Source organism: Solanum stenotomum, chromosome 8 (genome assembly GCF_019186545.1).
Source record: "Solanum stenotomum isolate F172 chromosome 8, ASM1918654v1, whole genome shotgun sequence".
Lineage (NCBI taxonomy): Eukaryota > Viridiplantae > Streptophyta > Magnoliopsida > Solanales > Solanaceae > Solanum > Solanum stenotomum.
This window is the reverse complement of record NC_064289.1, coordinates 7,357,364-7,375,441: the sequence shown is the minus strand read 5'-3', so window position 1 is coordinate 7,375,441 and position 18,078 is coordinate 7,357,364. Positions and strand designations below refer to the sequence as shown.

General features: G+C 34.4%; 3 protein-coding genes across 4 annotated transcripts; 2 read left to right on the top strand and 1 right to left on the bottom strand.

Annotated features, from left to right (window-relative positions):
• The first annotated feature begins 2,925 nt into the window (after nt 1-2,925).
• Nucleotides 2,926-5,236, top strand: LOC125874243 (transcription factor PRE3-like). Of its 2 annotated transcripts, none has more exons than XM_049555089.1 (2): nt 2,926-3,240; nt 5,017-5,236. In XM_049555089.1, exons 1-2 carry the CDS (start codon nt 3,112-3,114, stop codon nt 5,164-5,166), a joined length of 279 nt encoding a protein of 92 aa, XP_049411046.1. In that variant the 5' UTR covers nt 2,926-3,111; the 3' UTR covers nt 5,167-5,236. The 2 variants fall into 2 exon arrangements, with proteins under 2 accessions (XP_049411046.1, XP_049411044.1); XM_049555087.1 differs by lacking the exon at nt 2,926-3,240 and adding an exon at nt 3,732-3,949 and having other exon boundaries at nt 5,017-5,199.
• Nucleotides 5,237-6,721: 1,485 nt separating this feature from the next.
• LOC125874614 (ABC transporter A family member 7-like) lies at nt 6,722-12,734 on the bottom strand. The gene is made up of 18 exons (XM_049555528.1): nt 12,592-12,734; nt 11,091-11,469; nt 10,920-10,987; nt 10,692-10,830; nt 10,472-10,591; nt 10,261-10,379; nt 9,945-10,103; nt 9,615-9,777; nt 9,397-9,522; nt 9,169-9,252; nt 8,720-9,075; nt 8,307-8,507; nt 8,120-8,229; nt 7,952-8,036; nt 7,735-7,863; nt 7,549-7,654; nt 7,236-7,324; nt 6,722-7,059 (listed from the first exon to the last, which is right to left on the bottom strand). Exons 1-18 carry the CDS (start codon nt 12,667-12,669, stop codon nt 6,763-6,765), a joined length of 2,808 nt encoding a protein of 935 aa, XP_049411485.1. The 5' UTR covers nt 12,670-12,734; the 3' UTR covers nt 6,722-6,762.
• Nucleotides 12,735-13,025: 291 nt separating this feature from the next.
• On the top strand, nt 13,026-18,058 carry LOC125872888 (ABC transporter A family member 2-like). The gene is made up of 16 exons (XM_049553682.1): nt 13,026-13,458; nt 13,603-13,834; nt 13,911-14,080; nt 14,274-14,459; nt 14,560-14,655; nt 14,744-14,947; nt 15,026-15,185; nt 15,276-15,508; nt 15,909-16,026; nt 16,108-16,184; nt 16,310-16,399; nt 16,506-16,652; nt 16,747-17,013; nt 17,113-17,193; nt 17,285-17,461; nt 17,564-18,058. Exons 1-16 carry the CDS (start codon nt 13,090-13,092, stop codon nt 17,804-17,806), a joined length of 2,850 nt encoding a protein of 949 aa, XP_049409639.1. The 5' UTR covers nt 13,026-13,089; the 3' UTR covers nt 17,807-18,058.
• Nucleotides 18,059-18,078: the final 20 nt, after the last annotated feature.

Below are 18,078 nucleotides of genomic sequence, written 5' to 3'. Positions count from 1 at the left end.
TTACACAATCAATGTCATCAATGTTGTTAGTCAGTTTAAAAAGAATGATATATTTTAATCATAGTAGCAATTAACTTTATGAAATGATTTATAGACTACAAGTTTTTAATTTATTTTTTTTAAAACTCTGTGTCAAGTCAAATTAACTCAGATCAATTTCGGAGGAAGAAAATAATAATTTCCTATATAAATAAGTTTGTCAAATATAATGAGTGGTTGAGCACCTAGTAACGTTTACATATATAGGCCCACATACCAGTCAATCACGAATATTCAACTTTATTAATATACTAATAACATTAATTGACACTAGCTAAGTTCAATTCGAAGTGAACATTACAGAATAGATAGATGAACATCGAGCTACATTTATAAAGGCACAACATGACTAACCAACTAACGGTTATGTTGGAGTGATAAGTAGTTCTTCATTCTTAACTAAGAGGTCTCAGATTTTAGTCCCATTGGCTATGAAATTGCCTTTGTTAGGAAGCGCTTGTGGAACTTCCCGACATGAATCCAGATTTAATTGGGCTTCAACATGGATATCGAAGAGAAAAAAAGGACACAATATGACTAATACTATAGCTAGTACTAGTACAGTTAACAGTTGCCAAAACAATTGAAAAATGCAAGCAGATATTGAAAAAGGATTCTAATGGGGCATATCAGAATCTGTAAAGTGCATTTGGTCAGTTTATAGGAAAAATTAAAAAAGCTAGCTTTTGATCATCTCTGATATATACTATAGTAAATTTGATCTGTCAAAGTAGATAATATACTGATACTGAAGATATATGAGATATGGATTGATTCATCTAGCTAGCCTCATGAGTGACCTCACTATGCTAATATTATATAAAAAAAACATGTAAAAACAACCATAATAAGATAAACAAAATAAATCCTGTTAATAAGGTCGGTCATGTGTAACGCTTATTTTTTGCCTTCTACGTGTCGCGTCATGTGTACTTTCTATTTGAAGGAAAAAAAAAAATAACATGTTTGCCTATAATATGAATCTTGACCAGTCAACCCTGGCCTGTTCTTATGATAAATCGTCTGTTTGAATTGATTTATTTATACATAAATTTTAGATATTTTTATAATATTTGAATAAGATAAAAAATATATATTTTAAAGTTAAAATAATAAAAATAAGTCAAAAGTAATAAGTTAAAATTTTTAACTCATGATTCATAGTTATAACTTATAAGTATATCCAAATAAGCTCTAAGCTATAACGTTGAAGTGAAATATGCATGCAGTAGTTATTTCATCCTCTCCTCACGATATTATTTTGTTGTCGGTCATCCAATAATACTATTGAGTCTTGCAAAACGGTCTTTGATGATTCACACAACATTTTATGTGTCTATATCGTTCAAATCAGAATATTGGTCTTATATTTTTTTCATTTAATATTAAATACATGAAATTAGGTCGATACGTCTACATATTATTATATTATATATAGGTATATGAGAATATTCATTGTGTATAAATCACTCACATATTCGTAGGATTAATTTGGAAAAAAATAGAAAGGGATTTGCAACACATGTAGAGTTACATATATGCCTATATTAATTTGATTGTTATAAATATCAGTGTAAGTGTTCTCTTGGAAAAGAAATACCATATGCCATGAAGTTATTTTTCCACTTCTAGAGAAGAGAGAGTTAGTGACGATATCATGAATTAACTTTATATATGCATTTCTAAAAAAGAATAACTATATAAATGAGCCATAAAACTCAAAATAATTACATGTTCATATTCTAATGCAAAGTAATTTAAGAAATACCCATTCTCTAAAAAAAAATAAAATTACAGCTCAAACCCCATTCATTAAGATTGATAATTTTCGCTTAACTGATACTAAATCAGTGTATATATACTGTATTGGTATCATTAAGGTTTATTGTTCAGAAATTACTCATTAGTCAATGATACTATAAGAGTGTGTATATATATATATTGTTATGGTATCATGAAGGTTTCTTGTTCAGAAATTACTCATTAGTCAACGATACTATAAGAGTACATATGTACTTTTAAAGTATCACTGACTAATGAGTACTTTCTGAACAAGAAATCTTAATGATACCAATACATTATATATATATATATATATATATATAGTATCAATTAAGCAAAATTATCAACCTTAATGATACCAATACAGTATATGATACTGCTTTAGTAGCAATTAAGCGAATTTAGTTGGGAAGGTATATAGTGTAATTATTTTGTGGAGTATGAAAATAAAGGGGTATTTATTTATAATTAGGCAAAAAGGACAAATATACCCCCGAACTATCGTAAATGGTATGCAGATATCCTTTGTCATACTTTTGGAACATTAGTGCCCCTGTCGTCCAAAAACTAAAGCATATATACCCTTTATACTAACAGACATACACGTGTCATAATCTTATCCACCGACAGACATTTATTAAATATTGGATCGACAGATAAAATTGTGACACGTGTCCCTATTTAGTCTTCCGTTAGAGTGAAGGGCATATATGCTCTAGTTTTTGGATGGCAGGGACACCAATGTACCAAAAGTATAACGGAGGGTATCTACATACCATTTACGATATTTCAAGAGTATATTTATCCTTTTTCCCTTATAATTATTTTACTTTTATGTGACCCTTTCTAAAATATACTAGATAGTACTACGTAGATGTAAATAAAATAACATGGTATTACGTGTATTCTCTGACACACTCACACACATTAAGAGAGAACACATGCATAGAAATTGCTAAATTTCTAAGTTCAATCTCAAAAAATAAAAATAAAACTTAACAATAAGAAGGATCATAGCATAGAAAGGCAAATTAATTAATTAACTTGTTTCTTCTCTCTCTCAAAACCCTATTTAAAGACAAGCTAAGCACATTCCTTTCTTCCATGCAATTGTCTTCACCACTACTTGTGTTTTTGCGCACTTAATATTACTTTTCTTCTCTCTCTTTCACACTCTCCATAGCAACACTTACACTTCTAGCTAGATTTGTCCATTATATATAATTTTGTCTCTAATTAGTTCATCTACAACTATTAAACATAATATATAGTAGTAAAAGTATTTGAAATATGTCTAGCAGAAGGTCAAGATCATCAAGACATTCAGGAGGATCAAGGATAAGTGAGGACCAAATCAATGATCTTGTTAACAAATTGCAACAACTTCTTCCTGAGCTCAGGAATAGATCCTCTGACAAGGTAATTCATTTCATTTCTCCTCGCCGAGTCTAGAGGTGGAGCCAAAGTTAGGAGTTTGGGAGTCCTAAATCAATTTTGTTTAAGGGTTCGCACGTTAATATACATATATTTATTTAATTTTCTAATACAAATATAGGGTCTACGAAAAAGCTAGTGGGTTCGTCTGAACCCATAAACCCCCACCTTGCTCCGCCTCTGGACGCATCTACTCAAATTGAATCCCGTACCATAGAATTTTCACTAAGAAAGTTAAAAGAAAATTAGTGGTAGTCATCCTGAACCTCAACACAACACCTTATATAAAATCTTGAAACCCTTAGAGACATATTAGGGTTCTTCCCACACTCTATAATCATATTATTTTCTATTTAACCCCTAACAATGTAGGTAAAAATTTACCTGCATCGAATCGAATGTTTATACTAAATCATACTAACTTTTATGTATGCCCCTCCCACCTCCCACCTCCCACTTCCCACTNACACTTCTAGCTAGATTTGTCCATTATATATAATTTTGTCTCTAATTAGTTCATCTACAACTATTAAACATAATATATAGTAGTAAAAGTATTTGAAATATGTCTAGCAGAAGGTCAAGATCATCAAGACATTCAGGAGGATCAAGGATAAGTGAGGACCAAATCAATGATCTTGTTAACAAATTGCAACAACTTCTTCCTGAGCTCAGGAATAGATCCTCTGACAAGGTAATTCATTTCATTTCTCCTCGCCGAGTCTAGAGGTGGAGCCAAAGTTAGGAGTTTGGGAGTCCTAAATCAATTTTGTTTGAGGGTTCGCATATTAATATACATATATTTATTTAATTTTCTAATATAAATATAGGGTCTACGAAAAAGCTAGTGGGTTCGTCTGAACCCATAAACCCCCACCTTGCTCCGCCTCTGGATGCGTCTACTCAAATTGAATCCCATACCATAGAATTTTCACTAAGAAAGTTTAAAGAAAATTAGTGGTAGTCATCCTGAACCTCAACACAACACCTTATATAAAAACTTGAAACCCTTAGAGACATATTAGGGTTCTTCCCACACTCTATAATGTGTATGTAATGTATCCATCATATTATTTTCTATTTAACCCCTAACAATGTAGGTAAAAATTTATCTGCATCGAATCGAATGTTTATACTAAATCATATTAACTTATATGTATGCCCCTCCCACCTCCCACCTCCCACCTCCCACTTACTTTTTTTGTCATTTTTTTTAAGGTAAAGATATGCATTGTGGAAGAACCCTAAAATGTGTTGAAGCATCTTTCTGTAAATATTATTCTAGCAAAAAAAAAAAAAGAGAGAGAGAAGTGAAAATACATTAAAATGTACTATTTGAACATAGTAATCTTAATTTCTTATTATTTCCTCTTAAAATTAGTAAAATTCAGTGAACATCTAATGCATCCTTAGATTTTATTGGTCTTAGTTATGTTCTTGGTATTTGAAAAATTGGAACCCATAAATTAACAGAGATTCCAACATTGGATTCTTTTTAATATGTCCCTTGATTTGTGAACTTCCTAAAGTTAATTGTCTGATATGAGTAATATATTTATTTGCTTGAAACTAAACACATTATTCCAGTCTGAAATACCAGCTAGAAAAAGTAAACAGTAAATCTGTCCAGCTATTTCGGGGAAGATCTCATTTAATATATTAGCATGATGACTATTGGTCAAGGATGACACGTACAAATCGAGAAATGGTCCGATTATCTGAATTACACCTAATAATTTATTTGTGTTTCATTTGGAGCAGGTTTCAGCAAGTAGGGTGTTGCAAGATACATGCAATTACATAAAAAGTTTGCATAGAGAAGTTGATGATCTGAGTGACAGATTATCAGAATTATTGGAATCATCAGACACTACTCAAGCAGCTCTAATTAGAAGCCTACTTATGCAATAATCTTTGTACTTTTTTTTTGGTTTTAATTTCTTTCCTACTTTATTCAGCAGTTACCATTTTGTTTTTTTTTTCCCCTTAATTTAGACTTTCCATTTAATTATTGACTGCTAGAAAAGAGAGTTGTCGATGATGTTTATGAGTTGAACGTACCTTTAATTTAAAAGCCTTTTGGGCTCTATCCACAATGGCAATTTCAATTCCATCTTTAGACAATATATTTTGCACTCGTTTAGCAGAATTTGTCGTCTCAATATTGGAATAGTAATGATAAAATGCACCAACACAAGTTATTTTTGATAGATTCTCGACTCAAGGAAAAACACATAAAAGTAGATCGGAAAAAAAAAGAACGGAAGTGAAAATTAAATCATGGCAAAATATTATAGAAAACATGACAAAACATTCTGAAAAAAAAGGAACAGTAACTATAGCAAATAATGCGATAATAGAAGTACAAGAGACACTTGTAGAAATTGAAGCCAAAGAAACTTCATGAGAAATACTACGACTAGTAGTATAGAAAGAAAAGTAATACAATGCTCTACTACCTACTAATTTTCTATCCTAATTTGTGTTCTTCACATCCTTTTATCTAAGATCACGTCCTCAATAAACTGAAAATGCGTCATGTCATATCTAATCACCAGTCCCAACTTACCAATCATGTAATAAAAAAAGAGTAAATAGCAGGAGCATTCTATCTAAGATCACGTCCTCAATAAGCTGAAAATGTTCCTGCTGAAAGAGACAATGTTAACCATATCTTACCATGCTCATGAAATTCTTTTAAAATATACTAAAATTTAGTAGACATTGCAGAATTTTGGCTCCATGAAGAATAAAATAGAGAAACAGCTATCTGCTATAGATGAATTTTTACCTTGATTTGCCTTGCTATGTATAGGAGATAGTTGATTGTGTTTGATTGGGGGTAAAATGAGGCTTATAGCTCAAAGAGTTTTCTACTGAATTGTTTATTTTTTTGTTTCCCACCCAGTGTTTAGAGCCCACATTGGAGCTTCGACTAAATTCGGATTGCGTTTTGCAAGGCCCATTCGGGGGGTGGCGCTCCCAACATAATTTTCTCCATATCCAGGGTTCAAACTTGAGACCTCTAATTAAGGGTGAAACACTCCCACCAGTGCACCACAACCCATGTTGATGCTGAATTGTTTACTAGGTAAACTCTATACACATTAGTTACGCTTGCTGGCTATTTTGTAAATTAAATCACTCAACGACATTGGACTGTCATTATCCCTAAAATATTATATTAGACTTTTGTCATGATTTCCAAACTCCCACAAAATCACTCTGATAATATCATTCATCTTCATTAGCAATTTAGAGGTTTCAATTAAATACGTTGAATAATACTTTGTTGATACAACAAACTCTTTCTATTCCACGAACAAAACGCCAGAGATTGGCATCATTGTGCACAGATTACATGACAAAATAAGAGTCACATATGCTCTGTACTTGATGTATCTACATGAACCTAAATATTTCCTAATTAAGGCAAAAAAAGAAAAAACATCATGCACATATGATCCTTCTTTTTCTTTTTTTCTAATTTGTGGTTGAATGCTATGATCATGCTTCATTAAAGGATTGAGCACTAGAAGCAACCTTGATAAAAACATCTTCTAAAGTTGTATCAGCCATACCCCAAGCATAAATTGGAAATCTACTCTTTGCATTCTCAACTAGTTGAAATACATCTGCAATTTTCGATTCAATCTTTGGCAACTCGAACTTCTGTGTACCCGATAAATGATACACTTTGTTGGCATTTGGGCATATCTGTCGCACCATGTTCTCCATTTCCACCTCATTATCAGCTGATGTAGTTATCGCGAGCACGTAAGACCCTCCATATCTTGCCTTCAACTGTGGATAATACAGTTTGAGAATTATGAGCGGAAAATAACCCATTCATCACTTGTACTAGTCATAAGAAACTAGTTAAGTCCAACATTGTTACATAGTTTCAATTGTTGCAACTCATAACAAACCCTGAGTTCAAAATTGGAATTATCATTGTTTGTGTAAAAGCTTGAAATTACCTCTGATGAATTTGCTATGCATTGCAAGCTTCCATCAACGAAGATTCCTAAGCGATCACATAAATAATCCGCTTCTTCCATTGAATGGGCTGAAATTAGTATCTTTATTAGTAATCATACCACAAATACAACAAGAACAACATACTCTCTGTAGTTTCACCAAGTAATTATCAGTAATCATACCATTTCCTTAAAAAGGAAAACAAAGAGTACTAGTGGAATTAATTACTTTCAAGATTATGCATTTCGATGAGTAATTACTTTCATGTCGAAATGGAAAAACAATGAAACTAGAGATGGAAAGTAGATTTACTAGTGAGAATTATCGATCTGCCTTTCCGTGCATTCTTCACAACAGTCCACAAGGTATCTCTTGAAGCTGGATCAAGTCCAGTACTTGGTTCATCCAGGTAGACAACCTGGTAAATTTGCATATATAGTTCAATTTTTAGTAATTTAGGAGGAGAAAATGAAAACGACATATTAGGAAGAAACGTACCTTGGGATTTCCAATGAGTGAAATAGCAACACTTAGCCTTCTCTTCATTCCACCACTATATCTCCCAGATTGCTTGTCAGCAACGCCTCCGTTAAACAAGTTGAGACTCTTAAGTGAGTCTTCAACTGCCTGTAGGTAGTAACAACTTTCGGATGTAATTAAGATCCATTGACGAGCAAGAGGGGGAATCAAGTTTAGGAACGGGACCATAACTTACTCGATGTAAAACTTGTCCTTTAAGATTTTTAAGCCTTCCGTAGAAAAGTAGGTGCTCCCTTCCTGTTAATGTATCCCAAAGCAAGCTGTATACAATTTCATTAATTAGTATTTGTAGAACATTGAGTAGGAATCAAGAAATGTCAACTTGACTTTGTCTCTTTCATACTCATGCTGAGGGCATACACCCATGACGGTGTATACTTTGTCCATCTCTGTATTTATATTCAGTCCGTCAACAAATGCAGCACCAGAGCTTGGCTTTGTCAGCCCAATCATCTGTTAGCAACACTTTGTTACTCCATGCAACTAAGTAAACAAAAAACTAATGTCTTAAAGGATATCGCGGAACTTACCATACTAATAAATGATGTTTTGCCAGCACCATTGGGGCCAAGCATACCAAGGCATTCTCCTTCAGGCACAGCAAGTGACAGTCCTCTAACTGCATATTTATCGGGGTTTCCATCTATCCCTGGATAAACCTTTTTCAGGTTGTCAACAAGGATGGGATAACCTGATGTCGATCCAGCTACCATATGTTCAACCTTTTCCCTCTGTTCAAACATAGAAATTAATGAGAAGAAATGTTGAATTGAAATTAAACAACAGAAAGACTACTTATATTTGTAGGAGCTATAAATCTATCAGTTTTGTTCTGATCATGCCCACAATTTTCAGATGCAAAACGTTATTTTGACTACGTATATGTTGATGTTAAAGAGAGAGGTGAAACAGGTTTTATGAATGGCAAAAGTATCAAGTGTACCTCTTGTGCAACATCTTCTTTCTCCATTTCAAGACAAACTCCAGAATCCTTCTTTTCTAATAAGTTCATAGTGGATAGCGTCTGCTTCTTCCGCGAGTTCTCCAAGAAAAATAGGGGACTTTTCCCTGATGAATTGATCTGGTCCAAGTAAAAAGCAACAAGGAGAACTACTATCCACTCCACTAACATTATAATCATAACCTGTTTCATCCCATTACCAGGATCACTCAAATTTGCCCATTTCATGCCACCACTTTCACCCGTATAAAGACCACTCTTGCTATATTCCCCAAACTCAAATAATCCACGATAAAGAGCAAATCCAGGATATAGCTCCATCAATATAATCCACACTTCTACAATATCATTCACAACGATGCAATGTCAGTGCAGTATGCAGAAACATGAAGCAAAACGCAAAAGGAATTACAGCTAGATCATCAACTTACCTGATATTGAAGCACCAGATAGAAAGTTTGAGAAAAAGAACGATCCTAAGAGACCACTTGCAAACACCACCAAGTACCCCATGACTGATGCAACAAAAGTAGATGCATGAATTAGTTAAATATCACATGTTATTGACTGAAATTAAAACAATTCATCCTTCTCATGATTGATATATATATACTTTTAACATAAGAATCCTAATTCTTACAATAGTTAACATATCACACCTGTGGCTGTCGTAACATCTTTGAAAAATCCAGCCAGCAGAAATGCACATGCGATTTGCAAGTTTATGTAGATGAAGTAGAACACAAACTGGATGCTGAAAGCATTACGAAGAAAGATACTTAATTCTGCAAATGGAGGAGAAGAAGAAATAAGATAAATTATCGAGCCACTAAATACGAGTTTAGTGAAGGAATCAATTTAAAAGCTGTGTCACTACCTAAGAGCGAGCCAAACGCCACAAAGCCAAACATGTAGAGAGATGATATGAGAAGAAAATAAGCATAAGTAATAGTCCAATAGGGGCCGTCCTTAAGTCCGTGCATTTTCATCATTATTCGTAGATTCTGCTGCTTTTCATAAACCAGAGCTACAAAAGCAACCTGCAAATAGTTAACCAGAGCACGAACATGAGGAACACGAAAAGGCAGGATAGCAATAGCCAATATAACAAATCATATATATGAAACTTATTCCATCATGCAATTATTATATGAATGACAAAGGGAAACTTATAAGAAGGAAAAAACAATCCAACTTATTTACTTACTGGGAAAAGCTGTAAAATCACCCATGAAAATAAAATTGGTCCCATCTGAGAAGAAATCTCCGACATCCTCATACTTCCGTGCTTGGGCATTTCTTTGGTATAATCAAACAGAATATTGAAGGAAGGTCCAAGCAAATTTTGAAGGAAGGCATTTGATGCCTGTACAAACACTTAGTTTCATTAAGCCTTGAATGAATTAGATAAACTTTATAAGATTCTCCGCGACATTAATGATTAATCTGATCATCATTGATAATATTTTGACAATTGTTGATAAGGAGAGGAATAACATATCGGAGAAGAGTAAATGATTTACCAGGTTCACCAAAGGAGGCACCCGTACCAATTGTTCACTTTGACCTTCATACTTATAGGTTCCATTATACCAAACACTCACATTGAACCTATTTTCATTTGTATTTAACCAATCATATGCTGCAAAAAGAAGAAGATCATACAACTTTGTTAAGAAAAGAGATTGATATTAATTACATGAATCACGGAGTACTAAAATAGCATTAGACAACCTGCTGCTATCTCGCCTGTCTTTTTCTCCGTATTCCCCTTTATGTAACCTTTAAACAGCTCATCATTGATCTCAGAGGGACTATTACGCCACAAGGATAAACCTTCACGACATTGTAACACTGCAGTAGGAAATTAAGGTCAGAGCTATGAATATGCTAAATGTAACATCAACAAGATCAAGCTATTAGTCCAGTTAGAAATAACAAGCATAAATCGTACTATATGTTGCGTGATCATCATTGATCTCTTCACCCTTGTAATCCGCAGGACACCCAGCTTGAATAATATAGAATGTAGCCTTTCGTGAGTTGAAAGCAGGGTCTTGAAAACCCGTTCGATCAGCTGGAATCTCTGTACCCTGAAAGATTTCATAGCTAGTTCACAGGGTCCATGATATATAGCAGTTAATCCAAGGGAAAAAAAATATGAAAATGGAAATGGACTCACAATGATCTGGTTGGTGATGAAAGTAGACTCTACGGTTGAGTCATTTTTGACCATGTACCCATTCACACCTATGAAGTTCCATATCAATCGAAAAATTCATTAGAAACCTTGGTTTTTTTTTTTTGTAGGTAAAAAAAAACTAGTCTTAGTTTTATTCAGAAAAAAACATACTTTGTCCAAAAGTTTGATTAGTTCCAGTGACAAGTATAATAGCTGGACAAGAATTAGAGTCTCTGCATGACTCATTAGGCAAGTCTGGATATGTAATAACATCAGTTTTTACAGCACTAAATTGAGATTCCGGTAACTGGAAAACGGGATGCCATTCATATGGTTCTTTAACTTCACAACTTGGTGCTTGTAACGGATTTGAGTATTCCAGACCACATACTTCTTGGCATTTTCCTGTACCATTTTTGTCGACACATTGGCAGCCACATTTAGTGTCTTTGTACGTCATCGCAGTACTCGAGAATTCAATGGACCTTATTAAAAGAACGAGTAAAATAGGGACTAAGATGAGGCGAACATTTGTCTTGACATTTCGTTTCTGCATCAAAAAAATTGACAACAAACCACTTCAGTTTAGAAGCAAAAAAATGATAAATTATCACAATCTGGAATTCTGGATCATGTACAAAGCCTATTCAACACATAAAAGAAATGCATAATACATAAACATGACCCTTAACTTGGTGTCAGCTGTTAACTATGACCTTTTAACTTTGAATGTGCGCAAGTAAACACTTAAACTTGTATAAAATTGAACAAATAGACACATTCGTCTTATATGACACCCTACATGACAATTTTGTGTCCTACGTGGCATCCTATGTGTATTATGCCATGTAGGACAAGTGTATTTACTTGTTCAATTTTATACAAGTTTAAGTGTCTACTTGTGCACACTCGCTGAGGATATAACATGCATTGTTTTGTATAATGATCCTGAGTTACTTCACCTATTATCAAAGCTGGATCATCAGATTCTTTAATCCTGAGTTTCTCCTCTCAAATAATAATAAAGAAAGGCAAAAACATGTAACGGATTTTTCCTTTTCTATTGATTCCTGTGGATCCGATCAAAAACATTTCTTAAATTTTGAGTCACACTCACCAGTCACCAGGATGGTTGCGGGGAAGGACGGGGCGGGTTGAAATGTGGGGTCAGAGCAGGTTGCCGGTTTAACCAAAACAAATTTAGAAAACTCCCTCCAAGATTACATTAGTGACATTGGTTTTCTATATGGTTTAAAATATTATGTCTATCTCTTTAAATATCTATCCTTTTGTCAGCAGCAATTAGGAGATGATAATAAAAAAGTTAATATTAACTTAATTATACTTCGAAAATATCTCCTTTTTAAATGATTTAATATCATGTGGGGTGAGGCGAATTGAAATTTTTGCAGATTTATGTAGTTTTACCATGCAAACGCACAGCTTTCCATCCCCAATTAAGAAACATTTCACGCTTAATATTTGTATCACAGAGAGAAAAACTTGCACATACAAAGCCATTTTGGATCCGTGACAGAGACAAAACTTTCATCGAGAAAAATTCAATACGTGCTATATATCCATCCAATTTTTTTTTTGACACATTCCCACTTAATTTATTGTTAACTCACACTCATATTTTAGAAATCCTAAATTCGAGAAAAAGCCGTACCTGAAATGTCAAATTCTTCCTTAGCAAAGCATCGGCTTGAGTCCCGTAAGTCGCTGGAGCTGTCACAGAGTCTGCCATTGAAGGACCTCTGTTTCAACCCCAGTAACTAAAGTAGAAAAACAATCCCCTCTCTCTGTTTTTTTTTTTTTAAAGTTACTTCAAATGAGTTCGTTAATGAAAAGTAAATATCTCTTAAATAAGAGTTGTTTCAGGGTAACAGTGAACTGCCCTTTCTTTCGCCTTTAAACCTGGTGGTAAGTTAATGTCTTAAAATTGACTAACAAGTTAATTAATTAACCACAAAATTATTTTTAAAATTTTTTTTAGAGTTAAAAAAAAAGGTAGCTTATTTGTTTGCACATAAATCGGTTTGTCACTAGTTGAGATCAGTAGTTTTATTTATATTTAATTAATGAGACGTTGCAAGTTTAAGAAATAAGTAAAAAGAAAAAGGGAAAATTTGAATTTGAAGATAAAGAAGAAGAAGTGAGAAGAGCAATGGAATTGCAGGGGGGAATCCCTCTGCTAATGCAGCAATACAAAGCATTATTTAAGAAAAATGTGTTGCTTGCATTGCGTAACAAACCCGCAACATTCCTACAGCTCTTCTCGTCTTTCTTCTTCATTTTCCTTCTATTCTGCATTAAATTATCTGATGAATCGCGCAATGCAGATAACAGCTATGCTAAAGAATTGCGCGATCCTAAACCTCTTATGGCGCCACCTATCCCACCTTGCGAGGACAAGTTTTATATTAAGACTCCATGCTATGATTTCATTTGGAGTGGAAAACATAGTAAAACTATAGGGGATGTTGTTAAGGGAATTATGGCAAATAATCCTGGTAGGCCTATTCCTGCCAACAAGGTATGCTGGATCAATTACGCGCATATGTTAAATTCATATACATATGTATTGTGTTTTTAGTAGTATATTGTTTTTGATCTATTGTACCATGATTCTGTTGATTTGATGGATTGACAGTTAAAATTTGCGCGTTTGTTGTGCCAGGTTCTAGCATTTAACACAGCAAAGGATGTGGATAAATGGCTTTTCGATAATCCTGTGCGTTGTCCTGCAGCTGTGCACTTTACAATAGTGAAGGGGAATAAAATTAGTTATGGTATTCAGACAAACTCCACGGATGTAGTGAAACGAGGAGTAACTGAAGATCCAACTTTTAAGTTCCAAATCCCACTTCAAATAGCAGCAGAACGTGAAATCGCAAGAAATCTGATTGGAGGTACATATACTTTTTCTTAAGCACATCGCACCTTTGTTCTGTGTTTTATTTACCAAGTTTTTATATACATTTTCAGATCCAAAATTCCCCTGGGATGTCAGTTTTAAAGAATTTCCGCATCCTCCTGGTGAAATATTCAATGAAGTGACTTTATCAGCAATGGTCTTTTTCATGGCAGTTGCTATATTTGGTTTTGTCTTCCAAGTCAGTGCTTTGATCACTGAAAAGGAACTCAAGCTTCGACAGGTAATCGCCATTTTGATAAGAATCCAGAATGTAAACTTGATAGGTTCAACCTTTAAGATTGAACTCTTGAAATTATTTTATTTTTTGTAAGGTAAATAGTTTTATTAATGTTGCGGAAATAAGTAGAAAATCATGAAGATAACTTTGGGCTAATTGTTTCATTTTCTAAATGCCATATTTGGTGCCCTTGCAGGCAATGACTATGATGGGACTTTTTGATACAGCCTATTGGTTGTCATGGATCACTTGGGAAGGACTCCTCATATTTTTCTCTTCTACGCTTACTGTGATCTTTGGAATGATGTTTCAATTTGATTTTTTCTTGCGCAATAACGTATTGGTTGTGTTCCTTCTGTTTTTCCTCTTCCAACTTACTATGGTACGCCTCAATTATCCCTCTAAACCTTTGAAGTTTTACCAATTACAGAGTTTTGATAATGCTAAACTTGTTTGATAAATGTTTATGTTCCTTTTGCAAGGTTGCCTTTGGATATTGGCTGTCTACTTTCCTTACCAAAGCAGCTTCAGCGACAAATGTGGCTTTTGTCATCTTTATTGTTGGTTTCATTACTATGGTAAGTCCGTCCTTAACTTGAGACGTAGTTTTATTGTTTATTACTGATCATCTGTGGAATAACATATTCGTCATGTTCCATTTTTTAGATTGGTTCACAGCTGGCTAATTATCCCTACTCCGCAGCATATTCCAATGGCCATAGGGTTTATTGGTCATTGTTCCCACCAAATCTTCTTACTATAGGTCTTCAGTTACTTACTAAAGCAACTGAAAGTCCGAAAGATCCAGGTATTAGCTGGAGTACTAGGGCAAAGTGTTTACCTAAAGAACCAGACTGTGTAACTACCATGGTACATCTATCGCCACCTATGGTCTTTGCCTCATCTGTTTTCTTCTTGCAACTAATATATTTCCCCTTATGTTAACAGCATGATGTGTATATACTACTTGTGAAAACATTTTTTTTCTGGCTCGTCTTGGCTATATACTTCGACAACATAATTCCAAATATATCTGGTGTGAGAAAATCAAAATTGTACTTCCTATATCCTGGCTACTGGACTGGAAACGGTGGAAGTAGTGTGAAAGGTAAACACTACCTACACTCCCACTTTACTGTACTATCTATTCTTTCTGTAAGCTGTAAAAATCTAATTATTCTGTTCCTTCTCATGTAAGAGGGAGGAAACTGTAGCATCTGTTCAGGCTCATTGCCACGGCTGGATCCTATTACACCAGATGACGAAGACGTTCTTACAGAAGAAAACACTGTTAAAAAGCAAGCTATGGAAGGTGACAATTCCAATGATGCAGTTCAAATACGCGGTCTTATTAAGACATATCCTGGAAAGAAAACAGGTGGCTGCTGCTGCTGCTGTAGAAAAAAAAGTCCTCCTTTCCATAGTGTCAAGGTACTTTAGCTATGGTCCATATGAAGATAATAGTGGTAGTAGTAGCAGCTATGTTGATGATGCAATTTAGTACATCATGAGCCCGATAATGTTTATCCCAGCCTTGTACATATATTAAGAAATCTACAAAATATCTATAAATATTAACGTGAACCCAGTTATTGTTTGTAATATTTACTTGAGGTTGTTGCAGAAACTCCTAAACTTTAAATTCTGGTTCCACCTCTGAATTTTCGCAAAAAGTGTTAAAACAGGAACTTGTTTACTCTTTGTTTAGCCATCCAAACTTTCAACCAATTTGCATCTACATCTTGCTGTTTAGAGTCCTTTTCTTTGACTAGTATTTCAGCACTAGCCAGCTGAGAATAATGGCCTCACATTTCTTAAATCATGACCATAGGGCTTATGGTTGAACGTCGAAAAGGATCAGCTACTTTGTATGCTTGGGCCCAATGGAGCTGGAAAAACTACTACTATAAGTTGTTTGACTGGGATTAATCCTGTTACAGCAGGAGATGGTAATAGCGTTGATCCCAATTTTTGTCGTATTTTACGTTCATTAAAGTTGCATATGTGTAACATGAAGCAATCTTCAACAGCATTGGTATATAATCAGTCCATACGAAGCTCTATGGGCATGACAAACATTCGAAGGATGATGGGAGTTTGCCCCCAGGTAACATATCTATTCTTTTCATTTCTTCTTCTTGTTATTTTCTGTTTTCAAGCCTTCAATGGAACCAGCTGATATCATACTACCTTTTATATTGTAGAAATTGATTCATTTTTTTCATTTTATAGTTTGATATTCTTTGGGATGCATTATCCGGACAGGAGAACCTTCAGATTTTTGCCAACATTAAAGGTCTACCCCCTGCTTCAGTGGACACGGTATTGCAAATAAGCCAAAACTATATCGATCCTTCTGTACCTTTCTAACGATTCCACAAGTTAGCTGTTTTAAATCTTACCAAATGAATTCTTCAAACGAAAACAGGTGGTAGCTCAACTATTATCCCAGTCAAAAATCACTAAGGTGTCAGCCAAGATGAGATCTTGTAGTTACAGTGGAGGAATGAAACGACGTCTTAGTGTTGCTATAGCCCTTATTGGAGATCCAAAGTTGGTTATTTTGGATGAACCGGTAGGTACTGGTAGTTAAAAATTCTTTCCATATGATGTTTTTATCAGCTTTTATGCTTCTGTTTTAACAGTTTCTTTCCCTGATATCTTCATAGACTACTGGTATGGATCCAATTACTCGAAGGCACGTTTGGGACATTATCGAGAAAGCCAAAAAAGGACGTGCCATTATCTTGACAACCCATTCAATGGAAGAAGCTGATGTCTTAAGTGACCGTATTGGTATCATGGCAAAGGGAAGGCTTCGTTGCATTGGAACTTCCATAAGGCTGAAAGCAAAATTTGGTACTGGTTTCATTGCTAATGTGGGCTTAGTTAGTGAAACAACATCTCCTGAAGCTGTGAAACACTTCTTTAAAAGTGTATGTCAAAAGCTACTTCCTCTTACTTTTTGTTTTCTTTTCAATCTTCTCTCTTTTTATCAAGTACTGTTTAAAGCTAACATATAACTCTGTTGACAGCACTTGGATGTGGTGCCTAAAGATGAAAATAAGTGCTTCCTTACCTATGTTATTCCTCATGAAAGGGAAAAGATGTTGACGGTAATATCTACAATAACTCAAGGATTTAACTTATATACACTTCACGAGGTTTAGCTTCTCACCTTCCAATATTGGCTTTTACATCTATCAGGAATTCTTTGCTGAGCTTCAAGCTAGACAAAGTGAGTTTGGTGTAAAAGACATCCAGCTAGGTCTTACAACTCTTGAAGAAGTTTTCATGAACATAGCTAAACAGGCAGATGTGGAAACTGCAATAGCTGAAGGAAGATTTAAAACTCTTACATTGAACTCAGGGAACTCTGTAGAAGTAAGTCAATCAACAGAATCTTTTGTTTATATAATAAGTACTAGTCTAATACAAGATTAACTTCAGTCAAAAATTTGTATTAATACATAAATATGTCAATAGGTACCTGTGGGAGCACAATTCATTGGACTTCCAGGAACAAAATCTCCACAGAATCCCGGAGGTATTATGGTGGAAGTATATTGGGAGCCAGATGAAACAGGTAGTCCTTGCATATATGGCCTCTCAGAAGAAATGCCAATACCACCTCATATTCAACTAAGAGATCTTCCAACAAACAACAACTCACCTACAAACCAAGGAATTGTAATTGACCCTTCACAACTCAAAATGCACCTGTCATGACAATATTATTAGGATATATAGGGAATGAGGTATGTAAACTCAGATACAGTAAGAGATCGTAAGGTGAATAGTAGTCTTATACTATCAGTCTGAGTTTACCATAAGCCACTGGAGCTTCAAAAGGTGAAATTCTAGGTATTAGTTAATTTGATGAAACATTTTCAATAGGAGCTTTTAGTCCTTTTGATCGGGTTCAAAAGTTTTGCATATTGATATCATTTTTTGTGTATAGAGTACCATGTGTAATTAACAATGTAAATGTTGCGATTGTC

Bases quoted from the DNA above. Each gene is read 5' to 3' on its own strand.
- LOC125874614 (XM_049555528.1), bottom strand. From the start codon at position 12,669: ATGGCAGACTCTGTGACAGCTCCAGCGACTTACGGGACTCAAGCCGAT. The intron at 11,470-12,591 runs GTACGGCTTTTT...TTTTTGATGCAG, and splicing joins GGAAGAATTTGACATTTCAG to AAACGAAATGTCAAGACAAA. The intron at 7,060-7,235 runs GTAATTTCAAGC...TATTATCCACAG, and splicing joins GCATAGCAAATTCATCAGAG to TTGAAGGCAAGATATGGAGG.
- LOC125874243 (XM_049555089.1), top strand. From the start codon at position 3,112: ATGTCTAGCAGAAGGTCAAGATCATCAAGACATTCAGGAGGATCAAGG. The intron at 3,241-5,016 runs GTAATTCATTTC...CATTTGGAGCAG, and splicing joins GGAATAGATCCTCTGACAAG to GTTTCAGCAAGTAGGGTGTT.
- LOC125872888 (XM_049553682.1), top strand. From the start codon at position 13,090: ATGGAATTGCAGGGGGGAATCCCTCTGCTAATGCAGCAATACAAAGCA. The intron at 14,081-14,273 runs GTAATCGCCATT...GTGCCCTTGCAG, and splicing joins AGGAACTCAAGCTTCGACAG to GCAATGACTATGATGGGACT. The intron at 14,656-14,743 runs GTAAGTCCGTCC...TCCATTTTTTAG, and splicing joins TTGTTGGTTTCATTACTATG to ATTGGTTCACAGCTGGCTAA.